This window comes from Carcharhinus amblyrhynchos, chromosome 6, assembly GCF_965287045.1.
Source record: "Carcharhinus amblyrhynchos chromosome 6, sCarAmb.v2.hapA, whole genome shotgun sequence".
NCBI classification, from domain to species: domain Eukaryota; kingdom Metazoa; phylum Chordata; class Chondrichthyes; order Carcharhiniformes; family Carcharhinidae; genus Carcharhinus; species Carcharhinus amblyrhynchos.
In genome coordinates, this window is record NC_137329.1 from 121,421,618 (window position 1) to 121,435,247 (window position 13,630).

General features: G+C 42.9%; 1 protein-coding gene across 1 annotated transcript in view; it reads right to left on the reverse strand.

The window, feature by feature from the left end:
• tmtc3 (transmembrane O-mannosyltransferase targeting cadherins 3) overlaps positions 1 to 13,630 on the reverse strand; it is a 60,524-nt gene that overhangs the window by 39,749 nt on the left and 7,145 nt on the right. Inside the window, exons 2-5 of the mRNA XM_080191332.1 lie at positions 11,974 to 12,184; positions 5,100 to 5,318; positions 1,411 to 1,510; positions 93 to 208 (exon numbers count right to left, since the gene is read on the reverse strand). Coding sequence (XP_080047458.1) covers positions 93 to 208; positions 1,411 to 1,510; positions 5,100 to 5,318; positions 11,974 to 12,168 — 630 coding nt within the window. The 5' untranslated portion in view covers positions 12,169 to 12,184. The remainder of the gene's footprint in view (positions 1 to 92; positions 209 to 1,410; positions 1,511 to 5,099; positions 5,319 to 11,973; positions 12,185 to 13,630) is intronic.

Genomic DNA, 13,630 nt, shown 5'->3' on the forward strand with positions numbered 1-13,630 from the left:
TAAATAATAAGAGGTGAGCCTCAATTACAAGGGACTCAACAATAACCTGTTTTCCAAGGGAACAAACAATACATTTACAGTGTTATACTTACTCCTTGAGCGACAAAGATTTCATAGACAAAGCATATGCCGATGACCGTAATTCCTTGTTCCTTGCATAAAGTTGCAACAGCAACTAATATCACAGTGACCACGATAGGTGCCCACACTGAAGGAAAGAAAAGATATTGTTATTTATTTCTGTCCATTCAACTCCCCAAGTGCAAACATCCAGATCTTCAGTGAAGGACAGTCTAGTAAATAAAAGAACAAGCGAGAAAGATTTGCATTTATATCAGGCCTTTTACAAGATCTCCCATAGCAATTCACAGCCAATTAAATTTTTTGAAGCATAGTCATTGATGTAAAGTAAGAGATGCAACGGACCAAAACACACACAGCATGCTCCCACAACCAACTACAGCAACTGTTTTTGAAGCATTGGTTAAGTGATAAATATTGACAAGGACTAGGAGGAACGTGAACTTTTGGGTGAAATGTTAAACTCTGTCTGGCCGCTGATGTGGCTTAAAAAACCCCACTGGAATGGGGATTTCTCTCCAACGTCCTGACCAATATTTATCCTTCTACCAACAGGCAAAAATAGACTCACTGGTCTTCTGTAATTATTTCATGGGGTGTAGGCGTTGCTGGCTAGACCAGCATTTTTATTGCCCATTGCTAATTGCCCTTGAGAAAGCGGTGGTGAGCTGCCTTTTTGAACTGCTACAGTCCATGTGCAATAAGTACATCCTGAGTGCCGTTAGGGAGACTTCCAGGATTTTGACTCAATGACAATGAAGGAACAGTGATGGTTCCATACCAGGATGGTGTGCATCCTGAAGGGAAACATGCAGTTGATGTCTGCTCCCATGGTTTGCTGCCCTCTAGCTGTTAAGAGGTCTCAGGTCTGGAAGGTCCCGTTGAAGAAATCTTGGCGAGTTGCCACAGTGTACAAACAGCGGTGTGGTTGACTCTCAACTGTCCTCTGAAATGACCTAGCAAGCCCCTCAGTTCAAAAACAATTACGGGCAATAAAAATCATGCTCATGCTTGCAGCTTTACACAGGAAGAATCACTCAAGACTGACTTCTTGTGATTACTGGCTTCTGTGAACATTCCACCTTATTCAGGGCCTCTCTTTGTTGAAAGTTTAAGATATATTCAGTTCCATTCATGTGCCTTTTCAAGAACTAATACAAAATCAGCCCACATTAAGCCATGCAGTTTTGAAACTGTCTCAGTGAATAAGTGATTTTTTTTCTTTTAAACCACCAGTTTTTAAACTATGAACAAGCCACTGAATAAAAGTGTGCTCACAGCCCAGTTACACAGACTCTTTAACCATTTTGGAAAAGCAAAGTGCATTACCAATAGAATTGTTGGGACCTTTAGATTTAGTGTACGATAAAAATGCAGCCAAAAAGAAAATAGAGGACAAGAGCTCTGCCCGACCGACAACTCCAGTAACCTGTGGCATAAAAAGAAAGACAAACGTAAATCTCCACACAGGGCCAACATTCAATTATTTACTTCAGCTATAGAGGATATATTGTGGAATGAGGATATATTGCAGAGTTACAAGTCACTCAGCCCAGTCTATGTTGGTATTTATATTCCGTTTGAGCCTTGCCACATCCTTCCTTGCTTAAATCGGTCTGATAAACTTTCCCTCAAATGTATCGATACTCTTTGCTTTAACCACTCATTGCAGGAGCGAGTTCAACACTTCCATTACTCTGAGTAAAAACATTTCTTCTAAATTTCCTACTAGGTTTCTTGGTGACTATCAAATATTGATGGCGTCTGGTTTTCCCTTTGTAACAACAGGAAACATTCTCTTTGTATTCACTCTATCAAAGCCTTTCAAAGACCTCTATTAGGTCACCATTTAGTCTTTTGCCAAGAGAGCACTTGAGAAAGGATATACTGGCACTACAGGGGGTGCAGAGGAGATTCACTAGGTTGATTCCGGAGTTGAGACGGTTGGCTTATGAGGAGAGACTGAGTAGACTGGGGCTATACTCATTGGAATTCAGAAGAATGAGGGGAGATGTTACAGAAAGACATAAGATTATGAAGGGAATAGATAAGATAGAAACAGGTAGTTGTTTCCATTGGCAGGTGAAACTAGAACTAGGGAGCATGGCCTCAAATATGGGGGAGCAGATTTAGGACTGAGTTGAGGAGGAACTTCTTCACACAAAGGGTTGTGAATCTATGGAATTTCCTGCCCAGTGAAGCAATTGAGGCTACCTCATTGAATGTTTTTAAGGCGAGGATAGATACATTTTTGAACAGTCAAGGAATTAAGAGTTATGGTGAGCAGGCAGGTGAATGAAGCTGAATGCACAAAAAGATCAGCCATGATCTTATTGAATGGCGGAGCAGGCTAGAGGGGCCAGATGCCTACTCCTGCTTCTAGTTCTTGTGAGAGGGGATTCAGTCTGTCAATTCCTTCCTGATATGTATATCTTTGCATTTCTGATATCATGCTTGTAACTCTTCTCTGCACCCTCTGCCAAGCCTTTATCCCCTTTTTATAATATGTCGACCAGAATTGCACATGGTACTCTTAATGTGGCCGTACCAAGATTTAAACAGATTCGGCATAACTTCCCTACTTTTGAATTCTATCTCTCTAGAGATAAAGTCTAGTGTTTGTTTTGATTCATTTTTGGCCTTGATGACCAATGACGCAACTTTCAGTAATTGGGTGTAGTTACACACCACGACTCCTTTGATCCTCTACTCCAATAAGACTTGCATCAAGTAACCTTTGTAACAAACCTCACATTGTGTGCTGAGCTTTACTTGCCAACTATCTGCCAGTTCTGCATGTTTATTAATGTTCTTCTGTAATATGTTGTAACACCTTTCAGTACTTTATAAAATTCATTTTACAGGATGAGAGCATCGCTGTCTGGCCCAGCATTTGTTGCCCATCCCTAACTGCCCTCCATTTCAGAGGACACTGATGAACCACAATGCTTTGGATCCGGAGTCACATGTAGGTGTGGCAGATTACCTTCCTTGAAGGACCAGGTGGGTTTGCACAATAATTGTCAATGGTTTCATGATCATTAGATCCAACTCCAGATTTTAATTGAATTCTAATTTCACCATTGCCATGACAGGATTTGAACCCGGGTCTCTGGGTTACTAGCCTTGTGACAATGTCACTGCCTCCTCTAAACAGTTTTGACCATCTCCCTCAATTTGGTGACATCCACAAATTTAGAAAGTGCATGTTAGATTCCAAAGTCCAAACCTTTAATCTAAATTGTAAACAGCAGTAGGTCCAGCGCTGATTCTTGTGGGTCCCACCTTCTGCCACTCTGGGTAACCAGTCTTCATTCCCACTCTCTGCTTTCTAATCCACCCAACCTGCGTATCTTTGGACTGTGATGGGAAACCGGAGCACCCAGAGGAAAAGCACACAGACAGGAGAACGTGCAAACACCAGGCTCCAAACACAAACAGTCACCTAAGGACAGAATCAAACCTGGCTCCCTGGCATTGTGAGGCAGCAGTACTATCCACTGTGCTACCTGTCCTCCCCAAATGTTGCTATAACCACAGTCTGTAAAAAGGTGCCTCCCACCACCATCCCTTCAATCACACTCTAACCCCAATTTTCACTGAGGTCACACCAAATCTGAGATATTCACATCAGGATTTATGTGGTGTATTATTGAGAGAAATCAGGAAAATGCTCTTAATGCACTTGTTTACAAATCACGAGCAGTGAAAATCCTCACTGAAAGTGAATGTTCAAGTGTCTATAAACACTCAGATGTATTTGTTAAATACTTAGCCAATCTTTAAAATTATGGAAGAGTTTGATGCTGATGCTTCCACTTATGGTGAGTCCAAAACTGTAAGCCATTAAATATAAGAAGAAATTCTATACCTAACATGTGGATAGAATGTGGAATTCACTACCACATGGTGTAATTGAGACAAATAGCATAAGATGCATTTTTAAGGGCAGGTTGGATGATCAAGGCATAAGAATGGTGCTGATAGAGTTAGAAGAGTGGAAGAAGGCTCATTTGGAGCATAAACACTAGCATAGATCAGCCTGTATCTGTGCTGTAAATTCTCCATAATTAATGTGAAATGACTGTCTGGTCTGAGACAAAGGCTAACTTGTGCCACACAGTGGTGAACAGTTGGTATTACACACAATACTGTAACAGTCATTGCCTCCAGACCAGGCTCGTCAATGAATCCCCAGCCAAGCAGCTACACTCAAAATGATAATTCCAGAAATTCTCACTACTGGGGCCTGGACCAGCCATCACGACACAATCTAACCTGATTCCTGTGTTCCAGCGGACGTACGACAAGCAGGATCATATCGGGGAGTAAGCCTTGGCCCTTCCCACAAAAACCTCCTGATGGCAGACATGACCAGGACTGGAAGTGCGCTAGATAATCATGGATGAGGGAAGCCAGTCAACATACAGCCCCCATTCTCCCACTGCACCATCTCAATGATCCTTAAAAAGATTCTTGGACCTCTCTTTTAGCTATTTAATGTGGAAGTCCTAAGAGTGAAGGGTTCACTAACTAAAACTGGGAACTGAAAACACAATGACTGACTAGGAAAGAATATTATTATTTTTAAAATTGAAAACAGAACAATGGAGAACACAGCTTTCTGTTAATACTGTTGACTTACCTTTGGAAAAGAGTTTTGAAACACAATTGTCTTTTGCGCATCTGGCTTCAGTAAAGTTCATTTATTCGTCACAAATAAGGCTTACATTAACACCGCAATGAAGTTATTGTGAATTTCCTGGTCGCCACACTCCGGCACCTGTTCAGGTCAATGCACTGAACCTGCACGTCTTTCAGAATGTGGGAGAAAACCGGAGCACCCGAAGGAAATCCACGCAGACACAGGGAGAACGTGCAAACTCCACACATAGCTACCCAAGTCGGGAATGTAACCCGGGTCCCTGGTGCTGTGAAACAGCAGTGTTAACTACTGCGCCACCACGTTAAGTTTGTACAAGTCTCAAGTGCGTATGCACGTCTAAGTCCTTACTCACCGCTTCTGTGTGAATTGGATGAACCGCAAAAAGCAGAGAGGCAATCAGGCTGGACTTTCCGTCCAGGAACAGTTGGCATACTTTGAGATAGATCACGCAGACCACTGCATGCAGGATGAGATTCAAGAGATGATAGGAAGCGGAATTCAGTTCACTGAAAAGGTAGTTTAAACGGAAGGTCAGCACAGTGAGTGGTCGATATGATTTGTGGCTCCTTTCCTGCAAAGGAAAAAAAAACTTGTCATTTCTCCATTCATAGAAAACAGACAGGGGTGTGGCAAAGTATAATGCAATCCAGTCATTCAACTTTGGTAATTCTGGGCTGGTCAAAATTCACCCTGATCAGCAATCAATATTTCTGTTTGAATTACAATTTTAATTCTGCCTACAAATTATTCTATCGAAACCAGATGAACGCCACATCATTTCTTGAGTGGTGATGTGGGTGCTTCAGGGTGGCACAGTGGGCCTGGTTCAATCCCCAGCTTGGGTCACTGTTTGTGTGGAGTCTGCACGGGTTTCTTCTGGTTGCTCCGGTTTCCTCCTACTGTCCAAAGATGTACAAGTTAGATGCATTGGCAGTGCTAAATTGCCCCTTAGTGTCCCGGGATGCATAAATTAGCGAGATTAGTGAGGTAAATACTGGAGTTACGGGGACAGGGTCTAGGTAGGATTGTGGTTGGTGCAGACTCAATGGGCCAAATGGCTCCTTCTGCATTGTAGGGTTTCTATAGTTTCTTTCCATGAATATTTCACACCCGTCAGCAAGGCCAGGCAGTGCCTCAGTTTAAGGCTCAGCTGAAGACAGCAGCTCCAACAGAGCAGCACTCCCTCACCACTGCCCTGGAGTGTCAGCCTTGTTCAAGGCTGTGGGAGTGGGGCTTGAACCCAGAAACTTCTGATTAATAAGGAAGAATTTAAACATCTGAGCCATAGCCAATGTTTACTGTGCGTAGGACACTTTGTTCATTACTTGTGATTTTAAATAAAACACTGGCAAGCCAAAGATCATTTTGTTTAGATACAAAAGCAATAACATCTTCAGTTTGTAAATTGCAGTATTTTACGGAGTTCTTGACACTTCCTCTTTAGGAGAGTTCTGAATGCAGTGGGTCAGAAGCAATTGTAGGTTCACTAGCATGTTACTGGGGGTGAGCTTAAAACTGTGAAGAGAAATTTGAGACGTTAAAGATGGGAAGAGGCGATATGTAAATCTTCAAAGTTTTGAAGTGCTTATGATAAGTTAAACACAGTATTAGCTTATCACTGTCGAGATAGCAATGAAAAGACCTAATATTAACACAACAAAAGGAATGAAAGGGAGTTTATTTGAAAATCATCCGATCACAAATGGGGAGTTGGGGGTGTAGCAGTAATGGCACTGCACTATTAATCCAGGTTGGATTAGTGGTATTATTAATCCAGAAATTTAACTAATGTTCTGGGGACACAGGTTCAAATTCTGCCATGGCAGATGGTGGAATTTGAATTCAATAAAATATCTGGAATTAAGAGTTTACCGATGACCACGAAACCATTGTCGATTGTCAGAAAAACCCACCTGGTTAACTAATGTCCTTTAGGGAAGAAATCTGCCATCCTTACCTGTTTAGTTTAAAGTTTATTTATTTATTAGTGTCACAAGTGGGCTTACATAAACAGTGCAATGAAGTTACCGTGAAAATCCCCTAGTCACCACACTCTAGCACCTGTTTGGGTACACTGAGGGAGAATTCAGCGTGGCCAATGCACCTAACCAGCATGTCTTTCAGACTGTGGGAGGAAACCAGAGCACCTGGAGGAAACCCACACAGACACGGGGAGAGTGTGCAGATACTGCACAGTGACGAAAGCCGGGTCCCTGGCACTAAGGCAGCAATGTTAACCACTGTGCCGCCAACTGGTGGTGATACATGGAAGCTTTCATTGTTTATTCTTGAAACGCGGAGGCTGAGTCTTTGGACATTTGTCACATGTAACGTGACGTTGGTGGCAATGCAGCAATGGTTACACCTGGGCAAGGGCTGACTGTCAACATTGTTCCACTGTCCTCCATACATTTTACTAGGAAGCAGTCTCTTTACCTCACAGCATTTGCATTACTGTGTTCCTGTTTACTGGCAGGGCAGGTGGTGGTGCAGTGATTTCTCAGACTTACATTATATGAAATTAGCAAAACATAATTAAAATAAAGACTGAGCATAGCGCTGAATGCTTAACAATGAAACAAGCAAAGGGGAAAAGGGTAAAATATAAAAAGAATAAGCTGTATGAACGTGAATGAAACCTGTCGTACTTTGTCCCTATAAAGATGGAGACCACTTACCGGGTCTACCATCAGCATGCAAGTGCACATATATGGCACTGACAGCAAACACAGCCCTCATTTTCATATTAAGTTCTTATACAATCCATCTGCCAACTCCATCTTACTTCAGTTCACCTCCTGTTAAAACCCTCACCCATGCCTTTATTACAACTGGATTGGACTATTCCAACACACTCCTGTCTGGCCTCTTCAGCTCTCCATAAATTTAAACTCACCCAACTTGCATTGCCACACCAATGTTCTCTCTAATTTCTGTTACTTCTGCACAGCCTGCTTGCTTCACTGTGTGGTCCCTTTGAGACTGTCACATGGCTGCAACAAGGGAACTGACTAAAAACAATCATGGTTCCTTTGTACACAATCTGAAATTATAGTTAGTGACACCAGCTGAAAGACTTGCTGTTTAACAGAACTGATTTCAATCCCACCGAGTGTGCAATACTTGCAAACCTTTCAACATTTTAGAAACTGCTTCTGAAATGTAAAGGCCTTCCCAATACACCAAAAAATATTCAGCTTGTTTAAATTAACCAATTTTGAATTAACAGCAACACACTGTAAAAAAAAAGTTTTACTGATCCTCAAAATGAGTCTGCAATAACTTACATTGATATCGCACCTTTAACATAGTGAAATGCCCCAAAATGCTTCATGGGAGTATTATCAAGCAAAACCGGCGTGGTGGCACAGTGGTTTGCACTGCTGCTTCGCAGTGCCAGGGACCCGGGTTTGATTCCTGGCTTGACCCACCATCTGGGCGGAGTTTGCACGGTCTCCTCATGTCTGTGCAGGTTTCCTACGGGTGCTCTGGTTTCCTCCCACAGTCTGAAAGATGTGCTGGTTGGATGCATTGACCATACTAAATTCTCTCTATGTACCCGAACAGGTGCTTGAGTGTGGCGACTAGGGGATTTTCACAGTAACTTCATTGCAGTGTTAATGTAAGCCTACTTGTGACACTAATAAATAAATTTTAAACTTTGCTACTGAGCCATGAGATATTAGGATGGGTGGTCAAACTTAGCTGGTAGAATATGGTTTAATGACTGTCTGAAAGGACAAGAGGGAGATAGCAAAGCAGAGAGATTTAGGCAAGGAAATCCAAGGCTTAGAGTCACCCGTCATTTAGGGCAAGAAATCAGAGGTGTCCAACAGGCAAAGATTGGAGGGACACGAGGTTACGGAGGGTTATCCACACAGACTCCTGCCAACTATGGCAAGGTCTGCAAGACATAACTGTAAGTCTGCAAGATGAAGGCAGGTAAAATCACCGGCACCAATGCACCCCTCCCTGATGAGCTTAATGTACTCTAAGCCTGTTATGAGCAAGAGGTCAGCGAGAGCATGCTCTCCACCCTGAAAGCCTCAGAAGAATCTGTATCTGAGGTCACCACTGCAGCTGTCAGAGCTGTCTTCTAGAAGGTCAACCCATGGAAAGTAACTAGCCCAGATGGGGTACCTAGATGAGCACTCATCCTGCATGGACCAGTTGGTGGGAGTATTCTCAGACATCTTCAATCTCTCTTTACAACAATCTGAGGTCTCTATCTGTTTCAAGAAGATACCATCATCCCAGTCTACTACTTGGACAGTCAGAATCTTTTTTCCCAGGGTGGAAGAATCAATTACTAGAGGGCATAGGTTTAAGTTAAAAGGGACAATGTTTAAAGGAGATGTGCAAGGCAAGTGTTTTTACACAGAGGATGGCGGGTGCCTGGATCTTGCTGCCGGGGGAGATAGTGGAAGCAGATACTTCTGGGGTGTCTGGACAAATACATGAATAGGATGGGAATAGAGGGATATGGTCCCTGGAAGGATAAGGAGTTTTAGTTCAGTCGGGAAGCATGGTCGGTGCAGACGTGGAGGGCCAAAGGCCCTGTTCCGATGCTGTAATCTTCTTTGTTTTTTGTTCAATACCAAAGAAAAGCTAAGGAGTGTGCCTTAATGACCATCAGCCAGTGGCTCTGACATCCATCATTATGAAGTGCTTCCAAAGGTTAATCATGGCACAAATCATTCCAGCCTCCCAGATTGTTGGGATCCACTACAGTTCGCTACCTATAACCACAACAGGTCCACGGCAGATGCTGTCTCCCTGGTCCTGCACTCAATCCTGGAACATCTAGATAACAAAGACAGACTCCGATTTATTGTCTACAGCTCACCCTTCAACACTTATTCCTACAAAACTTATCTCCAAAAGTCCAGGTGCTGGTCTGGGCCTCAGCACCTCCCTCTGCGACTGGACCCTGGACTTGCCAATCCAAGACTACAATCAGTAAGAATAGGCAACAACATCTTCTCCACGACCATCCTCAACACTGCTGCCCCAAAGGCTATGTTCTCAGTCCCTTACTATACTCCTTATACACCTATGACCATGTGGCCAAATTCTCCTCCAACTTGATTTTCAAGTTTGCTGATGACATCACCATAGTGGGTCGAATCTCAAACAATGACGAGACGGAATACAGGAAAGAGATAGAGAATCTGTTGAACTGATGTGATGGTGATAACCTCTCCCTCAATGTCAACAACAAAGGAGGTGGTCATGGACTACAGGAAGCTTAGTGGAGGACACGTCAATATCAATAGAGATAAAGTAGAGATGGGCAAGAGCTTCAAGTTTTAGGTGTCCAGATCACCAACAATCTGTCCTGGTCCCTCCATGCCGACACTATAGTTAAGAAAGAACATAAGAACATAAGAAATAGGAGCAGGAGTAGGCCATCTAGCCCTTCGAGCCTGCCCCGCCATTCAATAAGATCATGGCTGATCTGTCGTGGCTCAGTTCCACTTTCCCGCCCTCTCCCCATAACCCTTAATCCCCTCTCCTATCAAAAACCCATCAACCCGCGTCTTAAAAATATTTAGCGAGGCAGCCTCCACCACTTCAACGGGCAGAGAATTCCAGAGATTCACCACCCTTTGAGTGAAGAAGTTCCTCCTCAACTCCGTTCTAAACCGCCCCCCTTTTATCTTGAGGCTGTGCCCCCTAGTCCCACCAACAACTCTACTTTCTCAGAAGACTAACGAAATTTGGCATGCCCGCTATGACTGACCAACTTTTACAGATGCACCATAGAAAGCATTCTTTCCGTTGTATCACAGCTTGGTATGGCTCCTGCCCGTCCAAGACCTCAAGAAGAGTTGTGAACGAAGCCCAGTCCATCACTCAAACCACCCACCCACTCATTGACTCTGTCTACACTTCCCACAGCCTAGGAAAAGCAGCCAGCATAATTAAGGATCCCAAGCACCCTGGACATTCTCTCTTCCCCCTTCTTCCATCGGGAAAGAGATACAGAAATCTGAGGTCACGTACCAACTGACTCAAGAACAGCTTCCTCCCTGTTACCATCAGATTTCTGAATGGACCTTTCTCACATTAAGTTGATCTTTCTCCACATCCTAGCTATGACTCTAACACTGCATGCTGCACTGTCTCCTTTCCTTCACTATGAATGGTATGCTTTGTCTGTATAGCACGTAAGAAAGTATACATTTCACTGGACACTAGTACATGTGACAAGAATAAAATCAAATCAAACTAGAGGGCTGGAGGACTGGAGAAGATTACAGATAAATGGTGGGGCAAGGTGACAGACGGATTTGATCGAAGGATGAAAATTTAAAATTTTCAGCACTGCCAGAGCAGGAGCCAATATACGTGGGATTCATTACCACAGGAAGTAGAATGCTTTCAAGAGGTGGCTGAATATAGCATTTGGGGCAAATGGGATCAAACCTTATGGGGAGGAAGCAGAATTAGGCTTTTGAGTTGGACAATCAGCCATGATCTTAATGAACGGTGGAGCAGGCTCAAAGGGCCAAATACCCTCCTATCTTCTATGTTTCTATATACCAGTCAACGCAGATAGGTAGGGAAAGGGAAGTGGGCAAATTAGCATAGTATTCAATCAGTTCAAGTTTGTGAAGTATGGAAGTTGGGTGAACGGCAGGAGAGCATTGGAATAGTTAAGTATAGAGTTTACAAAAGTAGAGATGAAATCTTTCTTTTATATGTGCTATACTCCAAAGGATCTCAGATTGACTTTGAGAGAAAATAATAGGAATTACATTGGCCCAATGGTCCCTCAAATCTGTTCCACCATCCAATAATATCAAAGCTAATCTTCCTGTTTCCCTCTAATGTCTTAACCATGTTAGGGGTTGTGGATATTACACAAAGAAAAATACATGGTTTACACATGTGGATGCAAACTAATGACAGATTTATTCTAGGAGGTCTTACCTGTACGTAATACAAACTAAAACAGCAGCACGCAACGCCCTAATGACATCGCCATCAAATCATGTGATAATTCTTAAAACAACCACACAACTCCCAGAATCCTGCATTCCACTCAGATCCAAGCTCTGAATGTGGTAATGATAAAACACTGACCAGATAATTCTTAAGCTAGTTTAACGTCTATATGGTTAAAATTGACATTAAAAATGTTGAAAAAATAATGCGCAGCTGCATTCAGAATGCAAATATTTCTTTTTGTCAGGGTCAGATTACCTCAGGATTGGCATTACCTCGGTCATAGGAGTTCCCCAGAAGTCATTGAGAAAAAGGTTCTTCAGTGGTGTAGACGGGTGCAGGTCTTTGTTATCCAGAATGGCAGAAACATCATCAAAGACGAACCCACAAGAAGTACTGTTCCAGTAACAGATGGCCACTACTCCGGTCAACAAAATGACCTCCTTCCAGCTTACCTCTGCCATTCTCATGGGCTGCTGCAGGAAACTAAAACAGCATTTTTAAAATATTTCTGATTCTACCTCTTTTATGAAACAAATTCAGCAGAATGTATCATATAAAGCTTTGATATTTTCATTTCTGATTCAACCAGAAACTTAACTGGACCAACCACATAAATACTGTGGCAACAAGTGAGTCAGAAGCTGTGGTAAGTAACCCACCCTCTGACTCCCAGAAGCTTACCCACCATCTAAAAGGTTATAGTTAGGAGTGTGATGGAATAAGCCCCATCCACCTGGATGAGTGCCATTCCAACAGCTGAAGAAGCTTGATATCACCCAGAATAAAACAGCCCTGCTTTACTAGCGCCCCATCCACCTTCAACGTTCACTCCCTCCACCCAACTATGTAGTTCATACCATCTACAACCAACTTGCCAAGGCTCATTTCACAGCACCTTCCAAACCCATGACTTCCATTACCTAGAAGGATATGGACAGATGTATGGGAACACCATCATTTCCACATCACACATCATCCTGACCTGGAACTATATCACTGCCCCTTCACTGCTGTTGGGTCAAAATCCTGGTATTCCCCTTCTAATAGCACTGTGGGTACCTAAAGCACATGGACTGTAGTGGTTGGGGATGGGCGATGGCTAGTGGTATTTTCGCTAAACTATTAATCCAGAAACTCAGTTAATGTTCTGGGGACCCGGGTTCGAATCCCGCCACGGCAGCTGGTGGAATTTGAATTCAATAAAAATTATCTGGAATTGAAAATCTACTGATGACCATGAAACCATTGTCGGAAAAACCCATCTGGTTCACTAATGTCCTTTAGAGAAGGAAATCTGCCCTCCTTATCTGTCCTGATCTACCTGGGACTCCAGAATCACAGCAGTTATGGTTGACTCTCAACTGCCCTCCAAGGGCAATGAGATGGGCAATAAATGCTGGCCCAGCCAGGGACGAATGAATTAAAAAAAATGCTGACCTTACCCAGTAATGCACCATCAGATAAACAAAGTATCCATTTCTTCTGCAATGATCATCCCACAACTTTTGCCATAGTATAACTTAAATCTGTGCAGAACCAGTCTATCAAAATTCACCACAAGATGATGGGCGACTCGCTTGTCGTTCTGAAAATGATGCAACATTTTAAAACTGGTCCCCATAGCAGTCTACTCTGGCTTTGTGAACAGGCTTAGTTTCCTAGGCAATTCCACACCTTGTCGACACAATGCATATTTACATTACTCAGGGTTTAGCATGACCTCATTAACGTACGCTTTAACCCATTGAAAGTATTTGTGTAGGAGAAGCTGCTCTATGAAGGTTTTCTGGAAATGGCTCATAATGGTTAAAAATTTACTTATTGTGCAATATTATTTGGCATACATTACTGCACACAAGATCATCCCCTTCAGAGATCAGCTCCAGGTGTACAACCTGCCTTCATAAATCACATCAACTAGCAGAACAT